Here is a 15,282-nt window from a genome sequence, read left to right on the forward strand (position 1 = left end):
ATACTGTAATCAACTATACTTCATTAAAAATATAAAATTAACAACAACAACACAAAAAACTAATGGATGAATAAATAAAAAATAAAAAAAAAAAGAAATGCTAGTCAGAAATTACCTTCTTGATGGTCTCCAGCATGGAACGCCCTCCCTGCCAGGGCTTGGAGTTCTTTCTGATACATGACAAACTAGCCATACTGTGCCACTTTCGGTCCTCCAGCTTCTTATGAAAAGCATTAGCAAGCAGAAGCACCGTGTCATATATGTAAAGGTTTGAAATCTGAAAAGACATTAGACAGTAATCATTAGAATCATTGATGCCAACCATCAAGAACAAGGAGAAAGTCATCAGCTCAGTTGCTTCCGTTCACAGATAGTTGGTTTACTGGGTTATTATTAAGCAGAAGGTTTCTTTTTTCATTTCCTGGACAATTTTGTTATTGAGAATGAAGTCTTGTCTGATTGTATGCCCCAATTGCTTTTTCAGCTTATTTAGTTGAGAAAGAGAAGATAAAAAAGAGAAGTTTCGACAGAGCCAGGCTGTTAGTGTCAGACCTTAGAAAATCAGTAGTCCTTATTTCTTTCTGAGGAGGTAAGGATCTAAGGGCTTAAGACTGGAAGGGCAAACTGAACAATACGTTTTCTGAATATGTCAAGTTTTTGCATTCTGGTTATTCAGACGGAGAAATATCAACTTGATCTTACATAGAAGATGAGTGTCATAGGTGCAAAAAAAAAAAGGAAGCAGACATCTGCCTGTACATTTGTGCCTCTGGAGATAAAGTAATGAAAAAAGCGAGAGGAAACAGCACCATTCATAAACATTACAATGATCAAGGGTCTATACAAAATAATATAAATGTGCATTGCAATTAATTAACATGACAAATATCATAAGCTATTCACTGTGAATGTGTGTTTACATTAACTCTTTCTTCTTCTAATGTAATCATGTTATCTTCCCTCTATACAGATTTAAAATGAATTATACACATGTTTGATAAGCTGTATTGCACTCTTACACTTAAGTCTTGCCAGAACCAGTATCCTCATTGTTAATTACCGATGGTGTTTATTATTCAAATAAATTATAAACAATATTTTAAAAATACAGACACCAAGAGATATCCAAGGTCAATAACAGAGGTTAAATAATATAACAATGTTATATTATTTCCTCTTTGAAGGAAAACTCTAATAGAAAATTAAAAAATAAGAACTCAGCTATAAAAATTAAATCCATTTTAAGCAATTTTCTCAGATTTTTAAATCTTGTTATCACATTTTTTTCCTGCAAATAAAGGGGACAGTACTTTGATTACCCTTTCCTTATAATTAATCATGAAGGAATCTTATGAAATTTTCTGTCCACAACACAGCATGGTACTAAGCTTCAACTATTAGGATGCTGAAAGTTTGATACTAGGAACAACTGTTAATAAGCAGTTCCTAACAGTGCCTTTTGAGTTTTCTTTCAAAACTAGGTAAATCCACTCGTGCTTGTAGACCTTTCTTTAAACAGACTTTGAACACTCTTATGCACTAAGTGAAATTCCAGTTTGTTCTTTATAAGGAAATATTAGGATAGGATATTCTCATTCTCACCACCCCCTACCCCGCTACCCAGCCACCAGGTAATTACTAGAGGGACCAGGAGGGATGGTGCGATTGGCAATGAACGAAGAGTGAGACTTGATGTTAAAAGTACCTGATGAATCAAACTTCATCTGAATTAGACTACGAAGACCCCGAAGGTAAACCTAGACGAAACATGATGGATGAGTGAGCTGTACCCAAAAATCCAGAGCAAATCTTTTGATGATTTCTCAATAATATGCAATAATCTGGCCTTTTCTGACCTCTCCTGCACCACTGCCTCCAACTCGCTTGTTCTTAGCAACCTAGCTTTATTTTGTTTCACCCTCTGACTGATTTCTTTAAGTGTGTAGATGAGACAGTTGTGGGAGCGTCCTTTGATGTCTCTTTATCTTTCTCCATCTAGTTAACTTCCTCTCGTATTCAATTCATGGGTCACAAGCTGGGTGAATCCTATCCTGACAACTTCTCAGGATTCTCCCCACTCCCAGTCTAGGTGGGCAGTCCTCATTTTATCTCCCATACCACTTGGCGCATACCCCTATCGAAGCATATCATAATGCTAAGATTTTTTAAACTCTGCTTTTCACACTAGAATATGGGTGCTTTCTGGACAAGGGCTCATATTGTTTCCCCTTTTTACTTTTGTTTCCCTTATTTTTTATTTCCTTTTGACTTAGCCTAGAGCCTAGCATATATTTGGTTTTTCATACACTGTTGTCAAGGAAAAGAAGTCAAAGAAAGCCAAGTTTAACATCAGGTAGGTTTAACAGAAGTCAAGATAAGAGAGACCTGCCAACCTGGCTTCCATCCAAACCTGACACTTCTTGTGGCACAGTCTCCTTTGCACACCATAAAGCACGCGCTTTAGCATCCATGACAGGCTTAAAGCTGAGTGCCTTGTACTCGGTATGTGACAGGTGTTTTCAACAAATGACTACCTCTCCTCATTTCCCCACTACCTAAACTGCAGGATCAAAAGGGAGTGATGACATTCTCTGAGTTTTCTATTACCCCTTCTTTTACTTCTTTCTCAGGCAAGTACCTATTCTCTTTTGAGGTTCGTGTTCGTTTCTATGCCACACGTCACAGCACCTTTCTGCCAGCACCTACTAACCTCTTGGTCACTCTTTATTCACGACTCCTCCCTCACAGTGATCCCAAACTGCCTCCTTATATTTAAAAAAGGTCACTTCAATTTCTACACAGATGACCTTCACTTCTACTCTGGCCATGACCAACACAAATGACTATTTACTAGACCCAAATGAACAACTCCTCTAACATCTTAAACTCCAGTATCCCACCAGTCGACCAATCATTTTTCTCTACCTACTGTTACTACACTTGTTTTCTGACTTCACTGACCATGGGCACCAACCTCCTCTACATGCCAACCTTTCGATATCTGACACCTCCTTTGTCTTGCCCTGAAACATCCTCTTTCCTTCAGTTGTTTATCATCTGGTATTACTTCTAGGCTGCTCATCATCTCCGCATTCTTCCTCTGTCCTTCTCTTATTTTTCAGTGTTTCTGTCAAAAGTTTAGTACCCAGAACTAACACATTATTGCAGATGTGAGCTGACTAGGAGAAAGTAGTACAAGACGCTGTCTCTCTTGATCTTAGCAAAATGCTTCTGACATAGAGACCAAGATTACATTAGAGTGGCTTGGAGCAAATATGACTTCTGCTATACTCAAGTCAAGTTTGCCTTCGTCTTAACAGCCTTAAACTGTCAAACCAGTTCTCATCCATCTAGACTGTCTGTAATCGACTTTGAACCTATACTTTATCTCTGTCATATTTCAATTTTTAGGCATATTACTCAGTGAATATTAACAACTTGAATCTTGATGATGTAACACAATGTAAGCTTTCTCTCCTAGCTTTATGTCATTTACAAATCTGAGAGGCATACTTCATTCATTTCATTTGTGTAGTTATAAACATTTTGAAAATATTAGGTCCAAGGACAGACTCTTTGGGTGACCACAGAGAATTCCTTGCACTTCAAGAGTAGAATATTTATCAGCATGGTTTGAATATTCCTCTAGTTCCATATTTCTCAAATTGAGGGTAAGAGAAGCTCTGGTGAAAAGTTGTAGGTATTAAAGATACTCAAAGCTACAGAATACATCTGGGGCATGTTCTATGCTTATCAATTTTGCTTATCAATTTGGAGAGAAAACAAAGTAATTTAACTGATAAATTATTTGAAATATTACTTTTAATTTCAAAGAAACGCATATGTTTTATAACTTTTAAAGATAATAATGAAACTTTAATACATTTTGAACTTTTAAAAAAATCTGAAGCCAGAGTGTTTACCATCTTCTCTTCTTAGGAGGCTTTGGTGAAAATGTTTGAATGACATCAACTTATTTAGACTTTTTAATGTCTTCCCATAAGGATTTCATAAGGAAATTTGTCAAACACTGCATTAAAATCAATATACAATAAATAGATTTATGACATTCTCCCAATCTAAAAAAAATATTAAGTAGGACTTAGTCTGGCAGTGCTTGCTCTTAAGGAAGTCCTATTACCTTATTTGAAGTTCCCCAAACCATATATTTAATAATATAGTCTACAATTTATCCAAATATTAATTTTAGTATATTAAACTCTGGTTGTCAGATCATTTTCCTTCCTTTTGAAAACTGGGATAATTACCAATGTCTTGTACTTGGGTTCTCTTCTCAAGTACTTTTCTAAGTTGCAATATTGTGATCATATCTACTGGTTTATTTACTGCTCTGAGCAATTATTTCTCAGGCCTCATTTTAGAGGAGCAAGGTATACTCTAACGATCTGCAAACCCCTGCTCCTTCTAAACCAGCGGTTTACTTTTCTTTTAATGACTTTAATCTTTCCAATTTGAGGACACTGTTTTCCTAGATGGAGAAAACAGAAGCAAAAGGATTTGAATATTTCTATTTTCCCTCCATTGGCAGCCAAGCTAACATTAGTTTCACCAAGCAGTAAATGGTTCACTTCTTTCTTGCTTCATATATTGCTAAAAACTCTGTTTCTAGCTAAAAGGTATCTTTAACATTTATTTTGCAACTTCAGCTAATCCTGGATTTTAGTCTTTCTGGCACTAATTTAAAGATTGAGGAAACATGTTTTTTGTTCTTTGTAAATCTTACTCCCCTTTCTACGTATACTGAAATATGTAACAGCCTGGAGATCTCTACATGGGCTCACTGTACCCTCTTCTCCTCTGTTGTAGTGATTATTGTGATTTTATAGCTAGGTTTCTATTTTTAGAGCTGACTTGAATCATATTTTCATAGCTTTTTTCTTAGTTTGTTTTTTAACTGTACCCTGCTGATAAGATATGTCTGTGATCATTTTTATCTGCACTGTTTTTATGGACTCCAAGTTGAGACGGCTGCTTTTCCTAGGGAACCTCGCGGGGGGGGGGGGGGTCCAAATTTTTAATAAGTACTTTTCTTGTTGTTTCCTTTAACTTCAGTGAGATAAAATATGTACCAAGGCAAGCCTCTATATCAAATGCTCTGCTTTTAGTGGGACATTTTAAATTCAAGAGCCCTGCATTTAGACACTTCATTATATAAATCTTCACATATAAAAGTTTCTGTCAGTTTTCCTTTTATATATTAAACATTCAGTCTAATTCTATTACATATACTAGGGACACTAAATGTAATACATGCACAAAGAAAAAGTAATCATCCTGTTTTCTTCTATCTGTGGGTTTGAGGGGAGTATGATGAAGGTATAGGGAAGGAGGAGTGGTGCTTCCAGTACATCCTTAATTCATCAGATAGGTCTGGGAATATAAAGATAAATAAAATATTTGTTCCCTGATTTCAAGGAATTCATTAATTGAATCAGAAGGATTGTGCTGTTAGGTGAATGTGCTTTAAAATACTATACAATGACTTTCTGCTTTCCCAATCTGTCCATTTCCTACTACCTCTTTTGACAGGAACAGCCTTTAATATCTCACGATTTTCTAAATCAAAGTTCTTTCGTGTTTTTCTCTATTTAAAATTCTATCATTTCCACATGAATTATATTCATGACCAATTAATAGGAAAAGATGGGTCACTGGAAGTATGAAACTTAAACCTTGTTTAGGCTTGAGTAGCTTACTTTGACCCCTGCGTTCTTATCAATTACATTCAAATCCACAAATATTTACAAAGGTGCAAAGCACCATGGTAGATATGATGGGAGAAAGAAAAATAGACAAGTAGTTAATGTGATTTTATGATGCCTGGTTCTGGAGAAAACCTATTCTAAAAGAGCTTAAAATTTAGTAGGAAAGTTCTATGGGCAATGATCCCAGAGCCAGCTGCCTGGTAAATACACATGGCTCATTACAATGGTAATAAGTATGAAGAAATGGTTAGATAAATGGTAATTTATCTAAAAAAATTCAAAGCTGACTAAAAATAGGGAAGCTGTGGAGTTAACTTTCAAACAAAGAAGTAGTTTTGCCAAGTCGACTTATTTATCCAGTATTATTGGGAATGAACTAGTTCTCCTAGGATTATTTTCCCAAGCTTTTCAAACTAAACATCTCTAAGTACTAAAATGTTTTTGATATTAAACATTTTGAAGGAATATATCATTTTTTTAACCTATGAAATTGATCATGACTTTAACCTCTGTTGATATCTCAGCGATACTGTTTAAAAATTAACTAATATACTAGCAATATTCTACAGTGGTACTCTTAGGAACTGCTTTATGATATAGAGTTGTTTTACAGGGAAAGTTCTGCTCTGATAGGATATCTGAATTAGTGTATCTGGTTTTTTTTGTTGTTGTTGGTTTTTTTTGCGGTACGCGGGCCTCTCACTGTCGTGGCCTCTCCCATTGTGGAGCACAGGCTCCGGACGCGCAGGCTCAGCGGCCATGGCTCACGGGCCCAGCCGCTCCGCGGCATGTGGGATCCTCCCAGACCGGGGCACGAACCCATGTCCCCTGCATCGGCAGGCGGACTCTCAACCACTGCGCCACCAGGGAAGCCCTAGTGTATCTGTTTGATTTCTCTTTTCCTGCCTCTTGCCTAGCTCGAGTGCTTCTTATGGAGCCCATTCTTGTTGATGTGCCTGCCTTTGTTAAACCTCCATCAGACTGACATATTGAGAACTCCAGTGCAAAGAGAAATAAAACAAAAAAATCTGATAGGATTTTCCTTAAGAAAAAGAAATAGGCTCCAGGTGAGTATTAAAAGGGCATTCTTATGAGTAAGCTTCAGGGACTTGGGGTTCTTTATTTTGCTGCTCAGAGATTGTATTCATCTACTTTCAAATTCTTTGTTGTATTCTGAATAGCAAAGGTTTCAGCTATATCCCCTCTGAGTTGGATATAACTTTATAACACTACAGCATTTTTTGGATTTCTAAATTTTTTTTGGTGAAGTTCTTCCAATCGGAAATTAATATTTAAAAAAGAATAAACGTCTATATCCTTGTTATGCCAGAAAAGGCAAGCAAATTTATTAGCTTAGTAATTTGGAGTTTGGCATTAAGGAGTATCAATCACAAATTCACCATGAGAAATGCTATCGATTTAATTGCTGAAAAGAAATAAAAAACGTTTACTTATTATATTTTTATTAAACAAGTAGATATTTTGCTGTAATGAGGTCAAAATGATCAAAGACAGATGCTTAGCACTCTCCCCATCATACTTATGAAATTGCTGGAAGAGGAGAATAGTTCAGAAAATGGAAATGTGTACAATTCTGAGTGCAATGCCACTGGAAAAGCTCTCTCTACAACTGCCCAACAAAACATCCTTGAAGGAATATCCAGGGACTTAGAATATACCTCCATATTCTGAGCAAATGGATCCTTTGGATCACACAACGTTGAAGATATTCGATGGTTGCCACGGAAACATCGCTGACTTATATTCTGGGGGACTGGAAATGTCTGACGAATGATGGTTAACCTTCCAATTGACCTTCTTACAAGTTCCTGTACGTCCACATCATTTATTTCCTATAAGATAAGAAATGGAAGAATTAGAAATGCTTTAATACAGTAACAGAAACACAAAACTATTAATGAGTTGTTATCTGGAAATGCTAAGAGATTCCATTACTGTAATACATTTGCATAATGCTTAGCCCACATCCAAATGAAAGCAACAACACATGTTCATTAAAATAATCGACTCATATGTAGTTGCTGTCTGTGCTTTAAATTATATGCATTTATGTATATAATTTATTAATACCTAAATAATTTCAAATGGAGCAAACGACTTAAACACATTTTATTAATAATAAGTTTATAATATGTTGAACACTTCAGAAAAATATGTGTTGTCTAAACATGGGAAAACGTCGCAAATAACTTGCTATTACACTTAATTATTCATTAATGGATTTCAAGGTACTTTGACTACCTAGGAAGATAGTTATAATGTAAGAATAATATATATTGTTCTTAGCAATGAAAAATGAGGTTCTTAAATAAGACAAGTAGAGAGAGAATGAGGAGATATTATTTTTTAAGACTTTTTCCCAATTATGTCTTAGAACTACTGGTGTTAACTCATACATTTCTCTTGGTAAAGAATAAATAAAGGATAAAACAGAGTGTTCACTAACTGCTGAATGGATAAGTTAGTATGTAATTGTGTTCTTAACATAAAGATGAAAAATTCTGTTGATTAATGCAGTGTGAACTCCAGTGATGTTTATCCAAATTAATGCTAGTTTGTATATAAGCATGTGCCGAACTCAAAGAAAAGCATTTTCTACTTCTTTCTCCCTGCCACCTCCCAATTCCACACTTAAATTTTAAGATTTGACTCAATCATGGATGTAAAAGTAATAAAAATAACATAATATTTTCATAACGTACATCTGTTCTAACTGAACATTATTCTAATTGGAATTAGAATAGGACTGATCAGAATAAATTTTAGCTTTAATGTAGTCTTTACTTAGGTAGTTTGTGCTCCATGGTGTCCATTTGGAACCTTTTAAATCAATGAAGCCTTTGTAATTAACATATTATTGGTTTCAACAGATTCTTATGGCATCTGAAGTAAAAAATTTGACACATGATACATTTTGGAATACAATGAGCACTTCTCAGTTTTGTTTCAAAGAATTATTACAGAATAATGAAAGAGAAAAAGATGATTTACAAGTGTAAATTTTCTTCTTTCCTTACTACGTTAATCACATATTATTCTTTCTTATAGCATATATTAGCTTTAAAATTCATCTTTTATTTATGATCTTTCTGAAATATAGATTTCTCTAAAAATAAAATAACACCTGCCATCAGCTATATACAGTGTAATATCCTGGATTTCCAGTCGATTAATCCTTAATGTACCATAAAAAATTATTTTTCTCAGTTTAAAATGCCATCTTTTTCTTTAGTGCGTGTCATTTCACTGGCCCCCAAAATTTCTGTCTGGCAAAAAGCAGGTCACTTTTTAAGTCTCTGTCATCTACTCACAAAATAAAATTAAACGGTGTCTGTCAACTTCATTTTAAGCCTGAAATTTAACTAGAAAACTTTCAAAATTAATTATTATTGCTATTCAATGTCTTTACATTTTTAAAAATTTCGTATTGTGCAGATGGGAATTTTCATTTAAAAAGGCAGTGAAAAAATTCTACCACTCTTCGCATAATATTGACTAACTTGTGTTATATACATGGTCATTTTTTCTTTAGCAATACTAAGATTTATCAACATTTTGTCAAACAGCACCATTTCTACATGCTCCAACCATGGTGAGCTACAAATCAGCACATTAGAATAAAAACTTACATTTATTAAGACCCTGCTATATTTTGGTCAAAATACTAAGTACTTAACCTGTTATCTCATTTTCTGCTAAAAACTACATTCTGATTCAGATACTGTCATTCTCATTCATAAATAAGGAACCAAGGAGATTCCAAGCTCTTCATTCAAAATACCCTTTATTCATAGTATGAATTTATAAATGTCATCAAAAGAGACACTCTCTGAAGTAATTACACAAGAAATCCATTTTTCCTTACAGGAATTATTTAGATTAATATGCATAAGTGATAGGAATTAAAACTATAAAGATATATTATTCCAGTATTTAATAGTCTGATGATTCTATAAGAAATGATAAACTCATCTATCATGAGCCACAGTCTTTAAGAGGACTATTTTTAAACCCACAAAAGAGGATGGTTACCTTTAACAGGTTCTAAAAGTTGAAGTTCACAGGTGTCTTAGCGACTAAGCTATATTTGAGAAAATGTCAATTTGAATTGAATATATTTTGCCTATTATTATTTGGGGAAGGGAAAAGAAAGTAATATTCTGGGAGGAAAGAATCTGCCATTCTGAATGAAGCTAACAGACAGTCTGTCTCAAAAAATTCACTTGCAGTTTTAGTTTTGACACCTGATCTCAAAATTAGTTTGATAGTGATATGAAAACTTGATCAGACAGCTATTTTATATTTAAAGAACTTTACTTCTGCATTCCAAAAGGTGCATTTCAAGAGTGACAGATGCAATGTCATATAAACACCGGAAGCCAAGTGAATATTTAATCTATCAAGAGATACTTTTAAATGAAAAATAAATCTGTAAATATACTGCTTTCATTAAAATATGAAACTATTGTATAATCTTTTGGAATCTACATTATTCTAATGTGCTGAATTTTTTAAATGTTAAAATATCTGAGTTTTTTAAATAATCATATGAAGAACCAGTTCAGTACATACTCTACCAAGCCCCCTGTACTACCCAAATATGCTACTCTTTAGAAAGAGACAGAAATTTCCTGAGTTTGAAAGAATTTAAAGAAGGTAAATTATAAAATTATTTGTCCTTTTTGTATTCTTGATTTGAATGAGTACATTTATGAAATAAGAATATTGCAATGAAAAATGAACAAATATGTTTTAGTATACCTAATTTTTCTCAATTTTTTTTCATTAAGAGCAAGGCATACTGTCTTTTACCCCCAAAATAATTTACATGGATAATCAAAAATTATTAAGAATCAAATGAATATATCCGAGGAAAGATTTTTATCACTTTACTGTGACAGTTTAATGTAGGGCAAACTCTGAACTGTAAGAGCCAAGGAAGAGGAAAGCGAAAATATCTGATAGGGATACAACTCCGCCAGAAACAGCCACTTCCCAGAACAAATCTTTTAGGAGAATTGGATTGCTCCTGAATCCTTGTAGGGTATCAGCTTTAGGCGTAAGTTAATAGAATTCTAGAGAAGGAAAGACTCTCAAAATCTATTAGGTTGGTTGCCAATCTATATTATATAAACTATTTCAGAGAAGGGACCCCTTCCTCCTTTCCCCATTCTTTTATCTCTTAACATTGAACAAAGTTCTTGGCTCACAGTGGGTATTCATTAAAGGTTGATAAATGAAAAACTGAATGAATGGCAAGATTTCACCAAAACGTCTTCTAAAGATAGATACCTGAAACTTTGAGTATAGACTTTGCGGTGCTTTAATAACTTTACCCATTCTAAATAAAGCAGATTTTAGTAATGATATTAAGCAGTGTACTATGTGGTATAATTTGAAAAGAGTATGCTTATTGCTGTTGCTGCATTGCTGATATGTTTACATTCTTCATGCTTTAGCAAAGATGATCCTTTAATGCTTCCATAAAGTTTAATATTAACATGAAATAATTACACATATATTATGAAATATGGAACAAAACCAACTGTAGACTATAGCAGCAGGAAGGGGAGCTGAATGGCAGCTTTCTGCTTGACAGATTAGTAGTGAGCAGTTCAATTAATCACTAAACTAAAAAAAATATATATATATTCATTATACATATTGGCTTTTCAAATCTCAACAACAACCCCCTTCTCCTTAACTGCAGAACTAAGCAGTCATTAGCAGAGAATAGTAGCTTAAACTATTTAAATAAGAATTCAGGATGCCAAAGGTCAGGTTCGGTATCATCAGGGAATAGAAGGGTGACTATAGCATTATGTTTCTGGCTGCTCTAAACAGGGTATATATCTTCCTACCTGAATTTCTAACTTTTGTAAAACTTAAATAAAGTGCTAGACCATCTCCTTCAGGACCCTGAAGGGATGACAGTACTTATATGGAAAGGCTGTTCTGTGCTGGATCGACTGATTGCAGGGAAAAGATAAATACCATTACCAACTACTAACATATGATTGATTATACCATATGAACTAGCATAGCCTCTCATTATTATAGCACACAATGCAAGCAAAAAAAATATATTGTTCTCAAGTTTTGACATCAATTTGTATGATGATGCACAATGCCAACTTTGATTTATAGTTTCTCTCTGAGAAACTACTGGTGCAGTAAGACTAAATAAATGTTTGCAACCCATTTTAAAATTAGCAACAAAATAGTAGCTACACAAACCAAACTAGTGAGATTCACGATTTCCATGTTCAATCAAAATGGGCATGTGCATGTTGTTGGGTTTTGTTGTTGTCATTGCTCCTTTTAGAGTTTATTATCTTCCTAGCAAATTCGAGAAATCCATGTTTCTTATTTTAGGGAAACTCAGGTAAATTGTGATTCATCCATTATAAAAAGGCCTGTAAATGAAATAAAGGTAGCAAGACTCAAGCTTCTTGAGGCATATTTCAGAGAGAATGAGGTGGCTGAATAGAATCATGTAGAAGCAAGAGTGCTAACCACAGATACGTGGACAGATGGTTTTTCTTAGGGATGAAAATACAGAAAATATGCTTGATCTCTGAGTTTTAACCCAGTTTAGAAAAAAATAATAATAACCAATATAAACGGTGTGGGATGTGAACGTAAGATTTTTCAAAGGCTAAGTGGTATTGACCTGCCCCACCTAAAATTACAGCTTTGCTCAAGGACTAGCAAGGAGGGCTATGGGTAAAAAAGAGATAAGGGGTTCAGTAATGGTAAAGGTGAAGTTATAGTTATGACCGTTTACGGTAGGAAACTAAAGCGTGAAGGAGGAGAAAAGAATTGAGGTTTTCTATACTGTGTTCTATAATTCTAACATTTCTGAGTTATTTGCCAGTTAGATTGCTTTGTTTTGTGGATGTTTTTATTTTTCTTGCAATATAGTGGCCCATATTATGGAATACTCACTTAAAGACATCATTTGCCCTCCTAATATTTTATGAAATAAAATTTAATGAGAAGTTCAACAAAATGAGTTGTAATGTTTATGAAAGATATAGTAAAAGAGAAGCTATTATTCTTTCCATGATATACATCATCAATGAAATACATGCTACTCTGTCACACTTCCTCTTTATGATATGAAGGAGCGATTTCTTGCACAGCACAAACTGACAAATAAGCAGTAGACAGACGGACACTGGTGTTCTGGGAAGCTCTCTCTACCTCGGTTCACACTTCTAACATTCACGTATAGCTTTAGAAGTTAAGGTGAATATGGAAAAAGAAAATTAATTCAGGGGTCCCTTCTGCAATCTTACCAAAGAATAGAAAGGAATGGGCATTTCCATTTATCAACTATAAGTATGAATTGGTTTGATTAATCCATGTCTCTAAGGAGGCAAGAAGTCACTTTTTCCCCCTAGTCATCAATATTGACATAAACAAGTAAAATGGCTCCAGTTTGTTTTATATCAGAAAATCTGTGTGGTCTCTTCCCCATCAGAAGGTGGGTGTGAGATAAAAACAAGGAATTAGGAAGATTCTCTATTTCAAAAAATAGTAATCTAGAAAATAATAAGCTAAAGACAAAAGGTAATAGAATAATAGCTCCTATAAGATTGAAATTCAGATAGCAGAAATTTCAAAACTATAACCTATAAGGAAAATTAACAAAAAAGAAAACAAAGCAACAACAACCAAAGCTTTAGATTAGAAAAGACTTGTTTTAAATCCCATTATCACCTCTTCATAGTTGTGTAATATTTTACAAACTGCTTAATTTATTTGAACCTCAGACTCTTTGCAGAAAATTAGAGATGAAATTACCTAATTTGAAAAGTTATTAGAAGGTTTGTTAAGTTTCCCTTTTCCCTTTACTCTGTCCTGATGTTTAGTCATTTTAGATTGACTTAAAAACTTCATTGAAAAGTAGATCTCACATATACACATTATCTGTCAGGATCTCAGAAAAACACAGCTTAATTTGACATAAGAAATACACTGACAAATCATGTAGACCTAAAGTTTGTCAGACTGAAAACAGACTTGTAAGATGTTTCCAGTGACTTTAAACTGAACTAAAAAGAATCATCAAGGGAGCTAAAATTCCATCAATGAAGTGTGGTGTAGGAGAAACAACTTGAAACTAAGAAACATTTTTATTTTTCTGTGTAAGGAGAGGCAAGTCATATACCCTCTGTGGACCCCATTCCCTCAACACTTCATAATACTATTTAGTATTCAACAAAATAATATGTGAGAAAGTGATCTGTGAACTTTAATGTGCTCTGATCATTATTGCAGTACCGTTTATTGAGTGTCATTTGTCAGGCACCGTGTTAAGAGCATTAGATAATATTTCACTTACTTTTCATTATGAACTTGTAAAGTAAATGTTATTATACATACCGTGCAAACAAAATAAAATCTGAGGCACAGGATGATTATATTATATATCCATAGTAACACAGCTAACCAATCTCATAGCCAGGATTGAACCTATCTTGCTGACTGCAAAACCAGAATTCCTGCCCAAAATGCTACTTTGTTCCTGAGACAAAACTTATTATTCTATAATTCAATATTTGGTATCTGTTGATAAATAGCACATTATTTTTATTCATAAGTAATAGATATGTTGAATACTAGATCTTGTTGATCCATTATTTGTCCCAGACTGATCTCATCGCTCATCGCCCTTTCCAACTCTGACTGGCAGGTGCTAATGGAACAACTTATTTCACTAAGCTCTCATGTTGCAATACTGTACTTTTAATCTTATGCACTGTCCTTACAGAAAAAAAAACAAAAAAACAAAAAAAAAAACTTTCACAAGGAATTTGACAAGTTGGTGAATTGTAAAACAGTTATATTTCTTTATGAAAAGAAAAACAATCTGCTCTTGTTTATTCATATTCATGTGCTGAACTATTTAATCCACTTGTAAGGCGGTGGGGTACAAAAGTTCTAGAAACAACAGTAAAACACAAATGGAACACAAGCCCTCCACTGGGAGGAATTCACTTTGCTTACAAAGAAGAACTGTACTTTTTATAAAGATGATCTCCTGATGTAGGCAGTGTGTGCCAACGGAAAAGACTGAAAGATATTCAGTGGGGAAGACGTTCTCCATTTATTTTGTTCATACAAAGCCCTTTATAATTTTCAAAAACTCCTTATTCTATTTTTACTTAACAGATCCATTCAGTAAGCTGAAAGTATACTTTGTGTTATGTTTTCTGTTAGAAATTCAAGGCCATAGGAAATGCTGTGACTATACATATGAAAACAGGACCCAGAGTTGACAGTAAGGTTTAGTTGGCTTTACCTCATTTATAATGATCCAGTGACAGTCAAAAGCAACCAAATTCGTCTCCACAACCTGGAATAGAAAACAAGCCAGCCACCAGTCAGCATTAATTGTGAAAAACAAATCAAACTAAATAGATATACTTGGCAAATGGCAAAAATGTATCACAGGTTAGAAAGGTCTTTGTTACTCAATTGAAGATGGAAAACCGCTATACTAAAACATGGTAGAAGCATTTGTGTT

General features: G+C 34.1%; 1 protein-coding gene across 7 annotated transcripts in view; it reads right to left on the reverse strand.

Moving 5' to 3' along the window:
• GRID2 (glutamate ionotropic receptor delta type subunit 2) overlaps positions 1-15,282 on the reverse strand; it is a 1,377,005-nt gene that overhangs the window by 559,911 nt on the left and 801,812 nt on the right. For all 7 annotated transcript variants that reach the window (XM_079920116.1, XM_079920112.1, XM_079920110.1 and 4 more), the window contains 3 exons: positions 15,058-15,111; positions 7,406-7,579; positions 116-277 (listed from right to left, as the gene is read on the reverse strand). In XM_079920116.1, the coding sequence (XP_079776242.1) occupies positions 116-277; positions 7,406-7,579; positions 15,058-15,111 (390 nt within the window). The remainder of the gene's footprint in view (positions 1-115; positions 278-7,405; positions 7,580-15,057; positions 15,112-15,282) is intronic.

The sequence above is a fragment of the Stenella coeruleoalba genome, assembly GCF_951394435.1.
Source record: "Stenella coeruleoalba genome assembly, chromosome: 4".
Classification (NCBI taxonomy): Eukaryota; Metazoa; Chordata; class Mammalia; order Artiodactyla; family Delphinidae; genus Stenella; species Stenella coeruleoalba.